Genomic DNA, 16,607 nt, shown 5'->3' with positions numbered 1-16,607 from the left:
TACTCCTTTTTCTGAAAATTCCTAAAAATATTAGCCACATCTTTTATAAGTCTTTTTTTCAAACCCCCTGTTTTTTTTTAGCTTTTGTTGATACCTAACCTAACCCTAACCCTAACCCCTAACCCTTTTGGGGGAAAGCGGGGAACATAGGACCCTTTTTCTAAAAAAGGGTCTTATGTTCCCCGGTCACATACACAGCGGGGAACATAGGACCCTTTGGGTGAACAGCGGGGAACATGGGACCCTTTTTTTAGAAAAAGGGTCCTATGTTCCCCGGTCACATACAAAGCGGGGAACATAGGACCCGGGGAACATAGGGATGATCCCATGCTAACATAGCTAACATTAGCCATGCTACAACAGCTCCCACCCTACATGTTATCATAGGCCCAGTTCAATATGAAACAGAATTGTATACAATATAAATAGTAGGGGGTCCCTGCTCCGTCTTGCTATCAGCTAAGGGGTCCTTGGCCTGAAAGTCATTGAAGATCACTGGATTACATGATGCCTGAGTTGCATGGCTCATCATGAAGGGTAAAAAACATCTCTGTGTGTGAATGAATCTGTGGTGGGAAAATGTTGAAAAACCCTCCTTAACAAACTGAACTACCCTCCCTCCTCCCAAATCTTCACTCCTAATATTTTTTTTACAGTCCCTTAGTTCTTATCTGTGTACAGATGCAAGGCAAACAGTAATGTACTTGATGATGTCCAGGATGTACGTCTCAACACAAACATGTTGCAAAATGTCAGCTAATTCTTGGTGACACAGATGTCCTCACAGTAACGTGGAGTGTTTTCTTTTTTTTCTTTTAGCTGTGAGAGAAACAGACAGCCGCTGAGAGCAGAATGGATGGTTAAAGAACAATCACTGTCATCTCAGGTATCTGTGTGTGGGAGTGTACTGTATGTGTCATTAAGCCAGTGTGTGTGCATGTGTGTGTGTGTGTGTTTCTCACAGCGCTTAGTAATGCATGTTCTTGTGGGTTGGCTACCTGCAGTGCTGTACAGGTGTGAGTGACAGAGGCAGAAACATGAAGCTGGAGGGGGGCTCACACTGACCTTTATCACCAACCCACACATACATGTACACACACACACACGCACGTGTATATGTCTGCTTGGCTGGGTTGCAGATTATGGACATGTGCTGCAGTGTGTACATGTTTGTATGTTTGCTCACCATTTCCTGGGTGCTGGAAGGACGGGGAGAACTGCTTGGCGGTGACCCGAGCCATACGACTCTCCTCCTGCGCTTTCTGAGCTGCTCCCACCGCTGCCTCTGCTTTACCCTGTGCATGAGCCGTCCTGATGCACAAAAGACAGGGAACAGAATGTACGGAGTCAATATTCACATTCAAATTTATCTTTAAGCATTTTAAAATGAGAAAAAAACAAAAACTGAATCATAGCGGTGTCCAAAACTTATTCCTGTACAAAAAAAGTATAGCAGGTTGGAAGGAGATAAGGAATGCAAAGAATAGAAGAGAATAAAAAAAAGTTTCCAAGAATACTGGAGGAAAAAAAAAACAATAACTGACCTTTTGTAACAATGAAAGTGCAAACAGTACACCACAGTATTAAAGTTTTTCACTGATGTCGGGGTATTTATTGTTGAGCGCTGGTTCATTTACTACACACCCTCAGAACGCAACCAGTTCACCTCTATTACGTTTTTTTTTGGCTTGTATTTTACAATGTGGGCTCAATTCTTTGATTGAGAAAAAAAAGTTGAAGTTGAGGAAACTGGATGCAAATTGAGGAATCTATTTGTTCTCACAATTATTCTAAAGGGTTCTCATTGACCTTGTTGAAGCCCATGTAAAAACAGGTGGGTAACCTTTGATGTCCAACCCACAACCAATGAAAGTGCAGGTACACTAAGCGCTAAATGTTGACCCCTCTGTCCACAAAAACACTTATCTCACCTGAAAACAGAGTTTTTAGAGAGCAGCAATTAAATCACCAGTTTATGCTCCATTTGTCTGACAGAACAGAACCACATGCAGATGAGGACAGTTGCTGTGAATTGTGAATTTGGTTGTATAACTGAAGAAGTTAGTAGTATAGTTGATCAGAGAGAGGAGGAGGGGACAGAACAGAGATTTAACTTGTTGAGACTCAGCAGAGCGATCAGACTGTGTAGAACCACATGTGGGCGTTTTAGTATGGATGAAAACCTTTATGAAAACTACCTGAAAACACCTCCCTGCTGACCAAAAAACAGCTTGGAGCAACAAGACTGTTTTTAGTGTAGATGTAGCCTGATTTTGTTTCACATTCTGCACACATGCATTAATATACGGAGAGGCGTCAGAGCGTGGGGGCAGCACTGTAATTAGGCATTGCAAGAATCTAGCGGTTCGGTGCCTTGCTCTCTGCAGTGTCCAGGAGGTGAGCTTGCACCTCTCTAGCTACCAGACCACGCTTTATACTAACCGGCCCAAGCGGGTCTTGAACCAGTCAAGTTTGGACAATAAAGTTTATTGTATTTAAAATATCCTGCGTCCATTAAACTGGCAACAGACAACTTTTTTGCTTTAACTTCTCATTCTGAAGTAAATGCTGATTGCACAGTGTAATAACATCTGCATACAGATTGGTAGCAAAAATGAAGGCAGCATTATGGCGCAAAGGAAACGCTCATGCAGTTGCAAACTAAAACAGGAAGAGGCATTCATCCCCACGTAACATTGGAACCACTGGAAGAACTGTGAAAACTCTACACTGTAAAGAAAAATAACCCCTGCTGAAGGAGGAGGCAAAGAAGGTGAAGAGGGAAAGTGATAGAAACCGAAGGTAAAACAAGAGTGAAGGGACGGGCTTTCACTCGATGGAGAGCGCCAGTGTTGTGTTAAAGTCTGTTCCCCTGCTTGAGATGGTTAAAAACTTGCATTCTTTCTTCGAAATCAGTAAGTAACTAAACCTGCCTATTAAGAGAACAGGGTGTTAAACTCTAACTCTCTCTCAGTGTGTTTGCGACAGCAGCGCCAGCAGTAATTCAACATGGAAATAATACAAGGGGGAATTTTAAAAGTTGTCTTTTTCTGCTTTTAGTACACATCTTTGTCAAAACTGTTTGATAAACACATTTTAGTGATCACTGGAAAAAATTTGTTTATGTATATATTCTGTGTATATAAGAATATTGGCTGATATATCACTATCAGAATCTTTAACTCCCTATTATTGGGATAAGCATCAGCTCCAAAAGTCCAGTATCAGTTGTACAATTGTGTCACTATATGGACAGTTTCTAGAAATGTTGGGCCACCACATGTTAAAATAACGTAAAGACAACACCACACGCTACACAACTGTTATAAAACTGTATATAACTTTAGAGAAAATGTCGAATGTCAATGACAGTTTACTGTTCCTTTGTCTATGGGAACTAGTGAAGCATTTATCCTCAGGTATCATTATTAAAAGAACATGCAGCATACAGCGCCTCCTTCATATCTCAGTTATCTTTTCTATTGTGTCTGGTTATGGCTGACGAATCTTATTATAAAAGACACCTGAGCCAGAAACACACACACACAAACACGCACACACACACACACACACAAGATCTTGAACAGCATGTAGGCATCAGCATATTACATGATACCTCACACAGTAGCTTTGAGATGACCATAATTACAGAGCTGCACCACGATGAGGTCTTCTGTATTCATCTGTTTACAGCCGCTGTAATCTTTTGCTTGAAAATGTGTTTATTATCATAAAATAATTCATCCCGCTGCGTCTGCTCGTCGGGCTTTTCACATCTCCTTCATCTCTCTGACTGCTCCTTTACAGCCTCCTTTTCATATCTCCCTCGCTCTTTCTTTTATTCCTGCCCATGTCCCTTTATGCCTATTGCTAATTGCTCCCTCCATCTTTATCACAATCCCCTTTTCATCTGCCTCTTGTAGCACCTTCTCTTTCTATCTCTCTGCTTCCATCAAACAGATCTATTCTCTCAATCATAACCCTCCTCTCACCTCCATCTCTCCTTTTCCAATTGCCTGTCTTTCTCTGTCTTTGGAAGGGCTCTCGACTCCTGTAAAATAACCTCTCCATCCCTCCCTCCATGCCTCCCTTTTCTCTCTCTGGGCAGTAACAGTCTTGATGCAGTGTTGCATGTCGATGGCTATTGATTTTTTGCTCTTCGCCTCTCTGTTTCTCTTTGCCCCTCTCTGCACTCTCTGCCAGCACCGCTATGCCAGGCCCACAGTATACTCAACACCGCCATGTGTGTGTGTGTGTGAGTGCGTGCTTGTTGGCTGTGGGGGAGGTGAGGTGTAAGGAGAGAGGGAGACTGTCTTACTGTTTCACATGACATAATCACATGTAGGATTTTTTCATGTACTTTTTTCCATATTCACAAGGTTTAAATGTCATGAAGAAACCGCTTCTCATGCAAACACACTCACTCAGGCTAATCTGGCACATCCTGCTCTCACCTTGGTGCTCAGACCACAACACAAAAGAATCTCTCCCTCTCTCATCCTGTCCTCCACAACTTCCTGGCCCACTCCTGTCTTCCCCAGGAACAACCTGTTTCTGGATGAATCAACTGCCTGCAGAGAAAAAAGCTGCCTGTTCAATGGCTTGCTTGATTATACAACACAACATCCTGTCCAAAAGGAAAAAAAAGAGTTGTAGATGGAGGGCAAGAAGAGAGAAAAGAAAGAGAGGGAGGGAGGACAGTGTGTGACAAAGAAGAGGTAGAGATGGTGTTACAGGGAGAGAGGGGAAAGGAAGAAAGAAAGAAGATGGTGTTGAAAAGGTCTTAGGTCCTCACCATCAATGAATCATTACCAGATTAATTGTGAGACAGCATAATTAAAGCGGCGCCTGAAAGATTGACAACCTCTACATTAAAGCAGAAGAATGGGAGGGGTTCAACCAGCAATGTCTTCTTTCTGACAGGGAGGAACAGGGTTTATGAGAAATATGGCTTGACTGTGAGCCACTTGCTCTGAAAATACCACTGAAAGCAGACAGGGCAGCCCATTGTCTCCACTCTGGTTGTATATGGGGCCTAGTAATAACTCAAAGTTATCCTGTTTTTACTTTCTGTGGTATTTTATAGTAATGATATGACCACATTGGACTAGAGTGTTGGTTTTAGAAAAAAAGGAGACAAAGGCACATACCCCTGTCTACATCAGTGGGACTGAGGTGACGTAGGTGAAGAGTTTTAAGTTTCTTGGAATTACCGTCACTGAGAACCTATCTTGGTCATCATACGTCACCACCCTGGTTAAAAGCACAATAAAGGCTCTACTTCCCAGGAAACTTAGGAAGTCTAGAGCAGGATTCTGGTCAACTTTGTCAGAGGAGCAATGGAAAGCATCCTGACTGGAAACATAAACTGGTATGGTTCGTGTACAGCCCAGGACAGGAAGGCTCTACAGTGGGTGATTAAAACCACCCAGAACATCACTGGTACCACAGAGCATCAGTGATATCACTCAAGTGGGATGTCTGCACAGAGCCCAAAGGGTACAAAAAGAAAAAAAACACCCACACAGCCACAGTCTGTTCACCCTGCTGCCGTATGGCAAAAGATACAGAAGTATCTGCTGAGTACCACCAGACAAGGGAGCAGCTACATCTCCCAGGCCATGAGACTCCTGAACTCATCCTCAACACTCCATTGTATAAAATGGATGTAGCAGGACTCAAAGACTCATTCATTATTTAGTTTTTTAAACCCTTGTTTAAAAAATGACAATAAATGTACCTTGTACCTTGTATATTGTGATATTCATTCCAGGAAAATAGTAATTGAAAGCTAAAGGTTTAGTTTTACATTTTAAAGTTGCTCAATGGAAAGCAAAAAAGTAGAACAGTTTATTTCATTGTGGACATATAGTGTCACAACCGTGCAAGATGCAGTCAGGAAACTATACAGGTGTGTAGTTGAGATCAAAGATGGTCTCATGTAATAATATAGTAATCACAGCTGACTGGTCATGGGTCACAGCGTGAACGTGTTGATGTGCACCAAGGCGGCTGTGATCCCATCTATGATGGTGTCTAAGTTTTTTTTCTTCTTTGTTGTTTCGTTTTCACTGAATTTCCCATTTCCTTTATATTCTTTGTTGAAAAATGATTACCAGTGACTAAAAAAATCATAGACGGATCAATCAATGATAGAAATATTAATTAGTTGCATAACGCTAGTTTTGTATGTTCACGGTAAAGGACCCTTTGATAAGCCCCGACTGATGGCAGATTTACAACTCAAAACCTCAACCTGATGTCGTATGTCTTGGTTCTCACAAAATGGATGTCTCCATCTTGAGAAGGGGGTATTTCTTAAGAAACCTGTGGTCCCACAAGATAATATAAAGTAGGCTAGTTAGCTAAAAACATGACCCTTGGCTAGTATTCCTAGGTTACTACTGCAGGTAGTAAGCAGCCACCTCTGCTAATGTTTCCAGCTAACTGCTCATTTTACATTGAAGTAGATAAACACACTGTTTAATCAGTTCCTTATAATTTTGCTCTTGTGTTTTGTTTTTTTGTAAAGCTAATTAACAAAAGCACAGCCATCCAAACTCTGTATATCAAGTATCAGTCTAACTATAGCATTAATGGACACCACTTCAATATGTAGAGATATCCAAAAATTGACAGGCTTGCCACACAAATGCCAAACTATGATTTGACAATAAACGTTTGTGTAAAGTATCACATACACTTTGACAAAGGGGTGTTAATGTCTCAAGTGCAACACGTAGCACCTTTAAGAGGACAGAGCGAACGAACAGAGATACCAAGGCCTAAAGGACACAAGATAAAGGAGGACAGCGAAGGAGAGGAGAGCCAAAACAAACAGGAGATGGAAGAGATACACAGAGGAAGACAAACACACATTCTGAGGTTAGATGAGGAGAGAGACGGGGAGAGAAAGTCTAATCCAGGACTCATGCTAAGCTCCTCCATCATCTCTGTCATTACTCCGAACCAGCTGATGATGATGATGAGGATGATTCATACCTGAATCTCTAACAGAGCTTTCCGGTTTGCATCACTGCTAATAGTGTCTGTGTGTGTGCATGCGTTTGAGAGTGTGTGTTGGGCTTTAGGCTCGCTGATGAAACGAGGTCACAGGATTGCAGTGAATGGCTCCGTCCACAAAGCGCAGTGAGTCAGTGGTGTGTTTGTCTGGTACTAGCTAATCACAGGTAGCCTGATGTCGCATCAGTTACATCAGCGCATGTGACAACAGCCATCAGGGCACATCGTATCATGCACACACACACACACACACACACACACACACACAAATCTGGGATTTACTGTAACATCAGGCACGTGGACGGCTGACACAGATTTTCTACCAGATCCAGGATTTTGTTCTGGAGCTGAGGCTGACCTTTGACCTCTCTGCCTCCTAACATGGATCGCACACATGGACATTCAAAAGTAGCTGATGAACATTTTTAGAAATACACACACTCCAGGAAAGTTGGACGACGAGCCTCTTCATCCTTGAACCAGATTGCTGTTGTTCTTGTATTTAGCTCCAAGACTCTCTGCAGCAGCTATCCTGTGACTGTGTTTCACCTCTCAGGGTTTCTCCTGGTGTTCCACAAGGAAATACCCTGCTGTTCTGGGACACAGAGAAAGAAAGAGAGAGGCTGTCCTGTCCTGGGCTATGCTGCTGTCTGAATCTGGGTTAGACATTTCTGTGTGTGTGCATGGGTGTACCACAGAGCTGCAGAGAGCTGGTTTAAAGACCAGGCTACAACTGTACTGTATGTACCGTTAGGATTGTTGACTGTTATGTTTAATTTCTGCCACTATGCAAGAAAACTATACTCTTCAAATCAGCTAAAGAGATTGTTTCTGGTTTTTTTAAGTAGGGTTATATGAGGTGGTTATCCATCGTCAGTGTTGTACCAACAGTAGATGGTATGTGGCTCGCCCCCAGCTTGGAGAAGAAGCAGGAGTTGCAGTGTGGGAAGCTAAGCAATGTTCTGCTGGAGACGGGAGCAGAAGCTAAATGTATTTTAGCCACCTAAAAAAAAAGACCCACCTAAAAAAATCAGTATCAGTTGAGGTGTACGCTATATTTAGAATATATTCACTACTTTACCTATAGCCAGACAACCACTGCGATGGAAAACTTAAGCATCCAATAATGCTCTCTTCAAAGCCACCAGACTCCCATGACATAAACAGTCATTTTACCTCACAGAACACGGGACTTCCTGGTCTAACGATTAGTTTGTGTGTGAAATTGTGTGACTTCAGTGTTTAATGGGCTTAGTTCAGAGTCACCAAAGTGGCACAACAACACGAACTAATGGCTTGAGGCAGCGGTAGACCAGCAACTCCCCATGTTCTGTAATTGGTAAATTGCTGTTTTTGTGAAAGAAGTCTGGTGGCCTTGAAGGGAGCAATATAACTGCTTCATTTCCTGTTCATGGCTGTACATTGCTTAGCTTCCTACACTGGTACTCTCTAAACCGGGGATGTGCTGACCACAATCTACTGTAACTACTGTAACTACTGTAACTATTATAACTACTGTAACTACTGTAACTACCTCAACACTTTTAAAAACAAAACAATCCCTTTAAATATGCACGTTACTTACTGCTGACAAGATTCAGCAGTGTCAGAGGCACTTTACTCTGCTTCTGTTTCAAAGAGCTCATCTTTGAGCATGTTATGGTTTTCAAATCTAGTATAAATTGGTTGTATTTTTAATACAGGTTGCGTGTTGCCATGATAACACACTAAATTAGGATGTGTTGGCATTTAGCCTTGCCTCACAGAGACGATGCTCTGCTACTCATGAAACCGGCTTATTCAAGTACTTTTTGTATTGAGATCTGGTTTTATCTGCTTTAAGCATGCATAAAGAGGCACCCTACTTTAAACAAGGACACTCTGTCCCTCCCCAAAAATAATTTAAGTCCCCCCTTGTGCATGAGCTCCTGCCCTCCAAACATCCGAGCACAGTCCTCAGCATGCATCAGCTGCAGTATGCACGACCTGACTGTGCGTCTTTATTTCTGACAGAGCCACCTGTGGGTCCACATTACAGCTCAGTGTTCAGTCAAACATTGTTCAGACCCACAGAACATTTCTACCTACTCATAACGATGATTGTTAGAAAATGAAACAGAGAGGACAGCCGCTGGATCATAGACGACCCAGAGGGGAAGCAGAGGTAAACCAACAGAGTGGCAACGAAGCAAACTGCAGACAACCAGGTGAACAGAATGAATAATACAGTTTGAAGAGACTTAATTCTTCATTTGAAGGCATTAGTATAATAACCTTGAACAAACCAGACCACCTTTAGAGAGTTTATGGGAAATGTGGCTGTAAATACAACTGCTGTGAAACACATGCGCGCAATTATATATAGAAGTCTTCTATCATAACAAAAATTATTCATAACAATTTCATCTCTCTGTATCCAAGTAGAGGTCTGAAATGTGTTGCCTAGCTTAGCACAAAGACAGAAAGCATTGGGAAATAGCTAGCTTCCAGAGAAAGAACAAAATCATGCCCTCCAACAAGTCCAAAGTTGCTTAACTGACGTGTTTTATCATGTAGCTAGCCAACTAGCACAAATGACAGCCGAGCAGACTAGCGGTGGCCTGACAGCCATTCACGTTAGCTGTCTGACACTTGATTCTAGCTAGCAGACTAGCTACCAATTCAGGCAGCTAGTTAGTCTGTTCAGGGTTAGGACGGTGGGAAAAGTTTTGTCAACAGTAATAAGCTGTTACTTGTCAGTAAATAGAACCACTAGCCAACCTCTCTACATCTACATGTTTAATGTTAGCTACTCAAGCCATGATACGTAAATAGGACTGCTTTGTTGTTGGAAGGACCCTTGATGTAGCCTGCTAGCATGTTTCCACCTGCTTCAAGAGTTTGTTTTAGCTTACCTTAAACATGTAAAGGGCCAATTCCTGTACTCAACACTGATATGAAACTTAAATTTTAAAATAATGTCCTTAAACAAAACTCTTATATATGCCCTCTGGTGGCTGCCTGCCTCGTTTTATCTGTGCAGGCTCAGTCTTAGTTACTGTAGCAGTCAGTCACTCGAGTGCAAACCACGAGCTCGCGCTGAAAACAAAGGCATAACAAAAATGCACATCTTTTAATGGGAATGGATCATTTATGGTGTGTTTCAGTTCTGTCAGCTGAGACAGAATCCACATTTATTTGTCCTTTGATCTATTTTATCAAGGTCAGTGAACATAAAAAGCTCAAGCAGATGAATAATTATTACTTACTCAAAACCAAATCTCTTATTATTATACAACGCAAACCATTTTTATTCCGGGGAATAGAGTTTCCACTGAATTTCATCCGAACTTAGATATTAATGACCTAAACATGAGTATGTGCACGATGGCGAACAGTGTCAAAGTGGTGTATTACATAGAAATATGGTCTGATATTTATTAAACCACAAATTAATGCTTTTCTAGTTTGAACATTTTTTTATATTTTTGGTCCATTATTGTATTTGTGACCAGTCGACCCACTTTGCATAATACATTTTAATCTCTGCCCACCTACTTTAGCAGTATGGTGAGGATACGTCTTTATATACTCTTATATATACTATAACAGAGCTGACCAAAAAAAAAAATAAAAAAAAAATTAAAAATATAATTCATACCTGACTATGCTATACATATTAGAGGATGTGACCCAGGGACAGAGAATTTTGACACCCTTTTAAACAGGATACTTGACTTTGCATAGCTGCTCTTAGCCTCTGTTGAAGCCTCTGGGGAATATTACAATATTTAAAAACTGCTGACAGGCTGTCCCAGCTGGTCTGTGATGAGCATAGCTGCCTCTGGACAATACTTTGCCCTGATTTTTCAAAGGCAGATTGGATTTCAGTCACTTTTGTTGAAAGGTTATGTAGTGTTTATATCTATATATATATGCCTGTTGTCTTCATTGCTGCACTTGTTTACAAAATACATTTCTTACAAAAAAATGGCATCAACATCTACACGGAGTGCAGCTAGAGGAGACTGTGTTGTCCCGTTTAGAAAAAGTACTTGCTGCTCATGAGTGGAACTCCATTCCAACTCACATTAGAAATCTTTCAAACTATGCCTCTTTTAAATATTTTTTAAAAAAGTGGCTAATTAATGGTCAAAGCTGTCAACATTGAATTTTAGTGCTTAATTTTTTCCCCACATTTGCTGCTCTGCCTGTCGGTGCTTTCTGATGCCATCCGTCATGTTGTCTGTCAGGTTATTAATCGTCTAGTATTACTGTTGCTTTTTGTGCATGGCTTTTAATATGTTTAGTGTTTATGTTTTGCTTGTTTGTGACCTGCTAGTTTGTTATTGTGTCTTGTGTAATTATTTTTTTTATTATTATTATTTATTTATTTATTTTTTTGTCGATGTTGGTGTTGCTGCATTAACGTTGCTTCTGTTTTGTCTATAGCGGCTGCTGTTTGAGCTGAGTTTATGTTAGCATGTGTGTGTATGTATGGACTTTTGCTTAGTTCTCTGCCTTTTAACCTTTATTCAGATTTAGTTTTCTAATCCTTTAATGTATTATTTGTATGTCGATAACTAAATCATTTCATTCTCTTTTAGGGTGACTCTTAACATCAGTCCAGGGACAGCAGATGTAAAATAGCCTTTTGGCTAATTCTGGCATGTTTACATTTGTTAAAATGTTTTTATTAATGTGCATTGTCCCTGATTATTAAACCTTTAAATAAATAAATAAATAAAAATACAGTGGAATAAATGTTCAACTTTGTGCTTCTACAAAGTGTTGTATTTTAGATACAACCTAACAAAACTGAACACTTGCCATTCCTAGTCATTCATACTGTCTGGGTAGTGGGTGCAGACTACTTGTATTAGAATCAGGCTACACATGTGACAATGTTTTGGTCCATCCATCAGGGTATGTCTGGCTAAGCTTGAGGTCTGAACATTATGACAACCTTCACTGCAGGTCTGATAGGCTGTTGCAATACCTGTAAAACATACAAATTGCTACATGTGCAACCTTAAAAAACGAGAATTACAGAAGACCTAATGATTATATATGTGTGACCGATGTGTTCTCTATCTCTAATTTGCCTCCATTTCTTTTTGTCTTTCGTTGTTTTTCTGTGTAAGGCATCAACAGTATGAGATGAGTGAGGTGAGCAGCTGGAGCGAGCTGTGGTCAGACCGCCCTGTTATCAGGACTAATAGGATTGGATCTTTAATCATTCAGCTCGTGTATCCTCTTGCATGTACGCTCAACAAATACAGGCATGCTCAGCAGCTGCATTCACACACATCAGTACGCAAGTAAGCTTATAAGCATATAAGGAAGAGCCGGTGCGTGTGTGTGTGTGTGTGTGTGTGTGTGTGTGTGTGTGTGTGTGTGTGTGTGTTCAGCCTCTGCTCTCCCTCAGGCTGCCTGCCAACATTGTTGGCATAATGCGGAAATCTCTCTCACTCTGTCCAACTTTTTCAGTTTCACTTTCTTATTGTCTTTTTCTCTCTAACTCCAACTTTTACACTCTCCTCATCTCTGTCTTCTCTCACACAACTTCTTCGTCACGCTCTTTTTCTATCCTCTTCTTAACGAGCTTGTCCATTTAAGCCAGTTGTAGAAACCATGTGATCTACTCTTGACCACATGCAAACACAAGGATATATACAGTACATGGACTGTGTGTGTTACAGTTATTGACCATTATGTCAGTGTGCAACACATTATATTGATCTGTTCCAAGGTCAACTGGTAATCAGATAGTAAACCTAACCTCTTTTCATACAACTGGTTCATTCACAAACTCAAGGTCATACTGTGTGAGGCTGCCATTTATCTCAGCTGTTGCTCACATCTTTCCTCTGCAGGACTGAATATCTGTGTCTTCCTGAACAGAACAGGCTTCTTTCCATTGCTGTGTTCACATACAAGCCATTAGGGTCAGTAGGGTGAGATCAGATCAGGCAATGGCGGTCCTAGCTTGCATGACGCCCTGGGCGAACCTCACCTTCAGCAGTGTCAACAATAACACTCTCCCGGTCCCCTGGCTAACTGCACTAGCTACAGTTAGCAACAGTTAGCAGTTACACTGGTGATATGCTGCCACCTGTTTGTTCTGCGTTTGAATTTGACAGGTGGCCAATTCTTACATATTGCATCTTTAAACTCAACTCCATGATGATGAATTTGGAAAATGTGTTGAATTTGTCTTAAAGCTGCAAACTGTCTTGCTGAGAGTTAGATGAGAATAGTTACACCACTCTCATATGTGTCTGCTAAATATGAAGTAAGAGTAGAGATGGTTAGCTTAGATTAGCTAGAGCTGGGTGATACAGCTAGCATGAGTCCCTGCAAAGCAACATGTAGTTTCTACATTTGTGTGTGTACGAATTACACAAACAGAGCACAACCTGTTCATTAGTAAACGTAGAGGTGTCAGAGCCGAGCTAGCTGTTTCCCCCTGCTTCAAGTCTTTATGCTAGGCTACAGTGGTGACCTCCTGGCTCTAGCTTCATGTTTAGCATCGGCTGCAAACATGAAAATGGTATAAATTTTCTTATCTAACTCTCAGCATTCCCCAATTTGTCAAATATTATATAATATATGTATTTCTTAAAATACATCTTTTTAGGCATGTACAAGTCTTATAGTTGAATTGGTACTAGCTATGTGTACTGAACCTCGTGTTTTTCTGATACCAAGCACTGATTCAGCTCTGCTCTTTCACATTACCCACCCAGATTTATCCTGTCAAAGTATTGAACCATTGACCCTCGATTGTCCATTCAAAAGTGTGGTACTCCTTTAACCTTTAGGCCAGAGCCTAAGTGAGTAGGATATAGCGGCATCTACTGCTGAGCTTGAAGATTGCATACGACTGAATACCCCTCGACTCACCCTCCCCTACTGTGGCTGCAAAAAAAGGAGAAAAAAGCCCTCTCTGGACCCGGTCTTTGGTTTGTCCACTCTGGGCTACTGTAGAACCATGGCGGTGCAACATGGCGGACTCTGTGGAATAGGACCTGCTCCCTCTGTAGCTATAAAAGGCTTATTCTAAGATAACGAAAAAAACAACAATTGTTAGTTTTAGGTGATTATACACTGATTGAAATACGATAATGGATATCACACTCCATTTCTGCCAATAGATCCTCCTAAATTCTACACAATGGACCTAATATAAGGTCACTATTCTCAGATTTTAAATACCTTAGGCTGTTGGGTCAATATCAGGGAAATACTGATTAGATCTAAATACAGCCAATAAAAACAGCCACTGGGGAACTAGACATTTTACTGGTGACCATCTGTTTTACTTTTCAGGATTGGCGTCTTGTAGTGGATATAAATCTAACTGTGGGATGTGATTCCTTTGAAGCTCGCAGCCAAATTGCTTGCTCCCCTGGACTGATCGCTTGGAACATTATCCGAATTGTTCACCTCGACAATTATTACATTTCCTTATTCAAACACTGCTGAACAAACTCCATCATCATGTGGTTTAAAAAAAGAACCGTTGACAGCAAGTGCTGCCACAGAACTACTGTGTTCATGGCCCTATAACCTGGTTCCTTGAAACAACAAGGTCTGGGACCAAAATGGGTCACAGGCCTACTTCTGACGGGTCCCCACATGACCAGAGTATCAATGTGTATCCATGACTGCAGGTCCCAGGACAGCTAATTAATTTCTGATCTGAGTCCTGAGCTGATAAACAAAAAATGTCACTTTATATTGCTGTCCAAAAGTTTCTAAAGAAGGTCAGGGCACGCCCATTAACATCATCACCCCAACTGTGCTCATTGTTTTAGTTCAATGAGCCGAGTTATAATGAGAGCAGCTTCTCATTTCCATTCAGCAGAGCAGCTTCATCAGAGTCTTAGCAGCTCCCGACGGTCTCGCTTCGCTTGCTGTTTCATTTGTACAATAACCTCCTTAACCCTACTTTCACCTTAACCTTAATCCAGTTCTAAGTCTGTCATTGATTTCAATTATGATGTGGAGCCACAAGTGTTAACAGATAGAGCCAACTCCCCCCATGGTCCAGACACATGGAGCCATCAGTAGGGGGTGGACACTGGTACAATATGAGGACAGAGTGATGAGAGATGAACAGAGAGGTGGAGGAATGGAATATGATGAATGGAAATTAGAGATGGAAATTAGAAATCACTTTGTTGATTTGAAAAATAATAAATGTTTAATTAAGTTCATAGGTTTGAAGTCAATGACCTCAGTAAGTAAACACATCAGTAAGAGAAGGCAACACTGTTTAAACCGCAGCAGCAATCAGCGCTGATTTTTCACCTCAGTTGTACATTCAGTGTGTTGGTGGTTTAGACCACGTGTTGCTAGCTTTTACAAATACTGTTCAACAGGTAAACAGTTCAGTATTCATCTATCTGCAGCAGAATTACTACATTTCGACTATCTTAACAAAGCTTTTTAACGAAGGGGTAACATTCTGTCTATCATGGCAGAGCTGATGACGGTCTCAGTCCCCAGAACCACAGCTGATTCGGTCAGTGACACTGGTGCTTCAGTATAGTCTCTTTAGTGGGAAGATTTTATGTTTAAGATTGGCTTGTTCCTGAACCAAACACATCTCGTGGAAATGTGAGGAAGAGATGAGGGGATTATCATATCACCCAGAGTCTGTGAAGCTATGTTAAGCTATTAGTAGCTCTTAGTGAAAGTGCAACAATGTGTGCACACTTTTTTGTCACAACTGCAACAAGGAAGCTGTAAAAGTCATCTTAAAACTTCACAAAAAAGTAGTTTGATTAATCATGAATGCTTTATCTTTGCAGTGAAGTGTTTCATGGTGCAGATTGTTGCATAAGTTGCTAAGGTAGAGCAAATAAAAATGATCTGACTTTACAAATGTTTTGGAATATTTAAAAAGAGCACCTGTTGCATGAATCCAGTCTCACCAATCTGCATACAAACAAGGTGACTTTAAACTTTCAAACTGTGTGCAGGTGATTCAAAGGTCCTTCCCATTAAGAGCAGATCCATAGTCAGCTGACCTTCGTCTTCATGATCACAAAAATCATCACGTAACAGTCGGAGTTGGGTTAGGTTGAGGCAACAAAAGATTTATGAAAACGTTACCTAAATGATGTAAGTTAAACATGTTACGTCCGTTAACTTACAGACGTGAGTTAAAACAAGTCAGCGTTATTAACGGTGTTTGGACGCATCAGTCTTCCAGAGAACTTAATGGGAATTTATTCCATAAATTGTGATTTATTTCACAATCTTAAATGCTATTTATACAAAATGCCACAGTGATAAAAAAAAAAAAAAATGGAGTTAAAAACTCTGAACTCTCTCAATTACAACTCTAAAATCAAGTGTCTGCTACCACAGCTTCCATGTCAACTGAAAATTAATCTAGGGGGCAGCACAAAAAATATTAGAAATAAAAATATTCTATTCCCCCGAACAAAATCAAGTAACCTGAACACAATGTGACTGAATAAATGAGGTGAAACAAAATGGCAATTCAGTCTTATTATCAGGTTTATAAAGCAGTCCATAGCCCTCATGTGTAAATCTGTGGACTTTTACAATGGAGGTGTTTTCTTTCCAGG

At 40.8% G+C, this 16,607-nt stretch overlaps 1 protein-coding gene across 1 annotated transcript in view; it reads right to left on the bottom strand.

The window, feature by feature from the left end:
- The window catches only part of jph3b (junctophilin 3b), a 53,902-nt gene that overhangs the window by 14,712 nt on the left and 22,583 nt on the right, over window positions 1-16,607 (bottom strand). Inside the window, exon 4 of the mRNA XM_073472498.1 lies at window positions 1,187-1,311. Coding sequence (XP_073328599.1) covers window positions 1,187-1,311 — 125 coding nt within the window. The remainder of the gene's footprint in view (window positions 1-1,186; window positions 1,312-16,607) is intronic.

This window comes from Pagrus major, chromosome 8 (assembly GCF_040436345.1).
Source record: "Pagrus major chromosome 8, Pma_NU_1.0".
Taxonomy (NCBI): Eukaryota; Metazoa; Chordata; class Actinopteri; order Spariformes; family Sparidae; genus Pagrus; species Pagrus major.
This window is presented reverse-complemented; position numbering and strand designations above follow the sequence as displayed.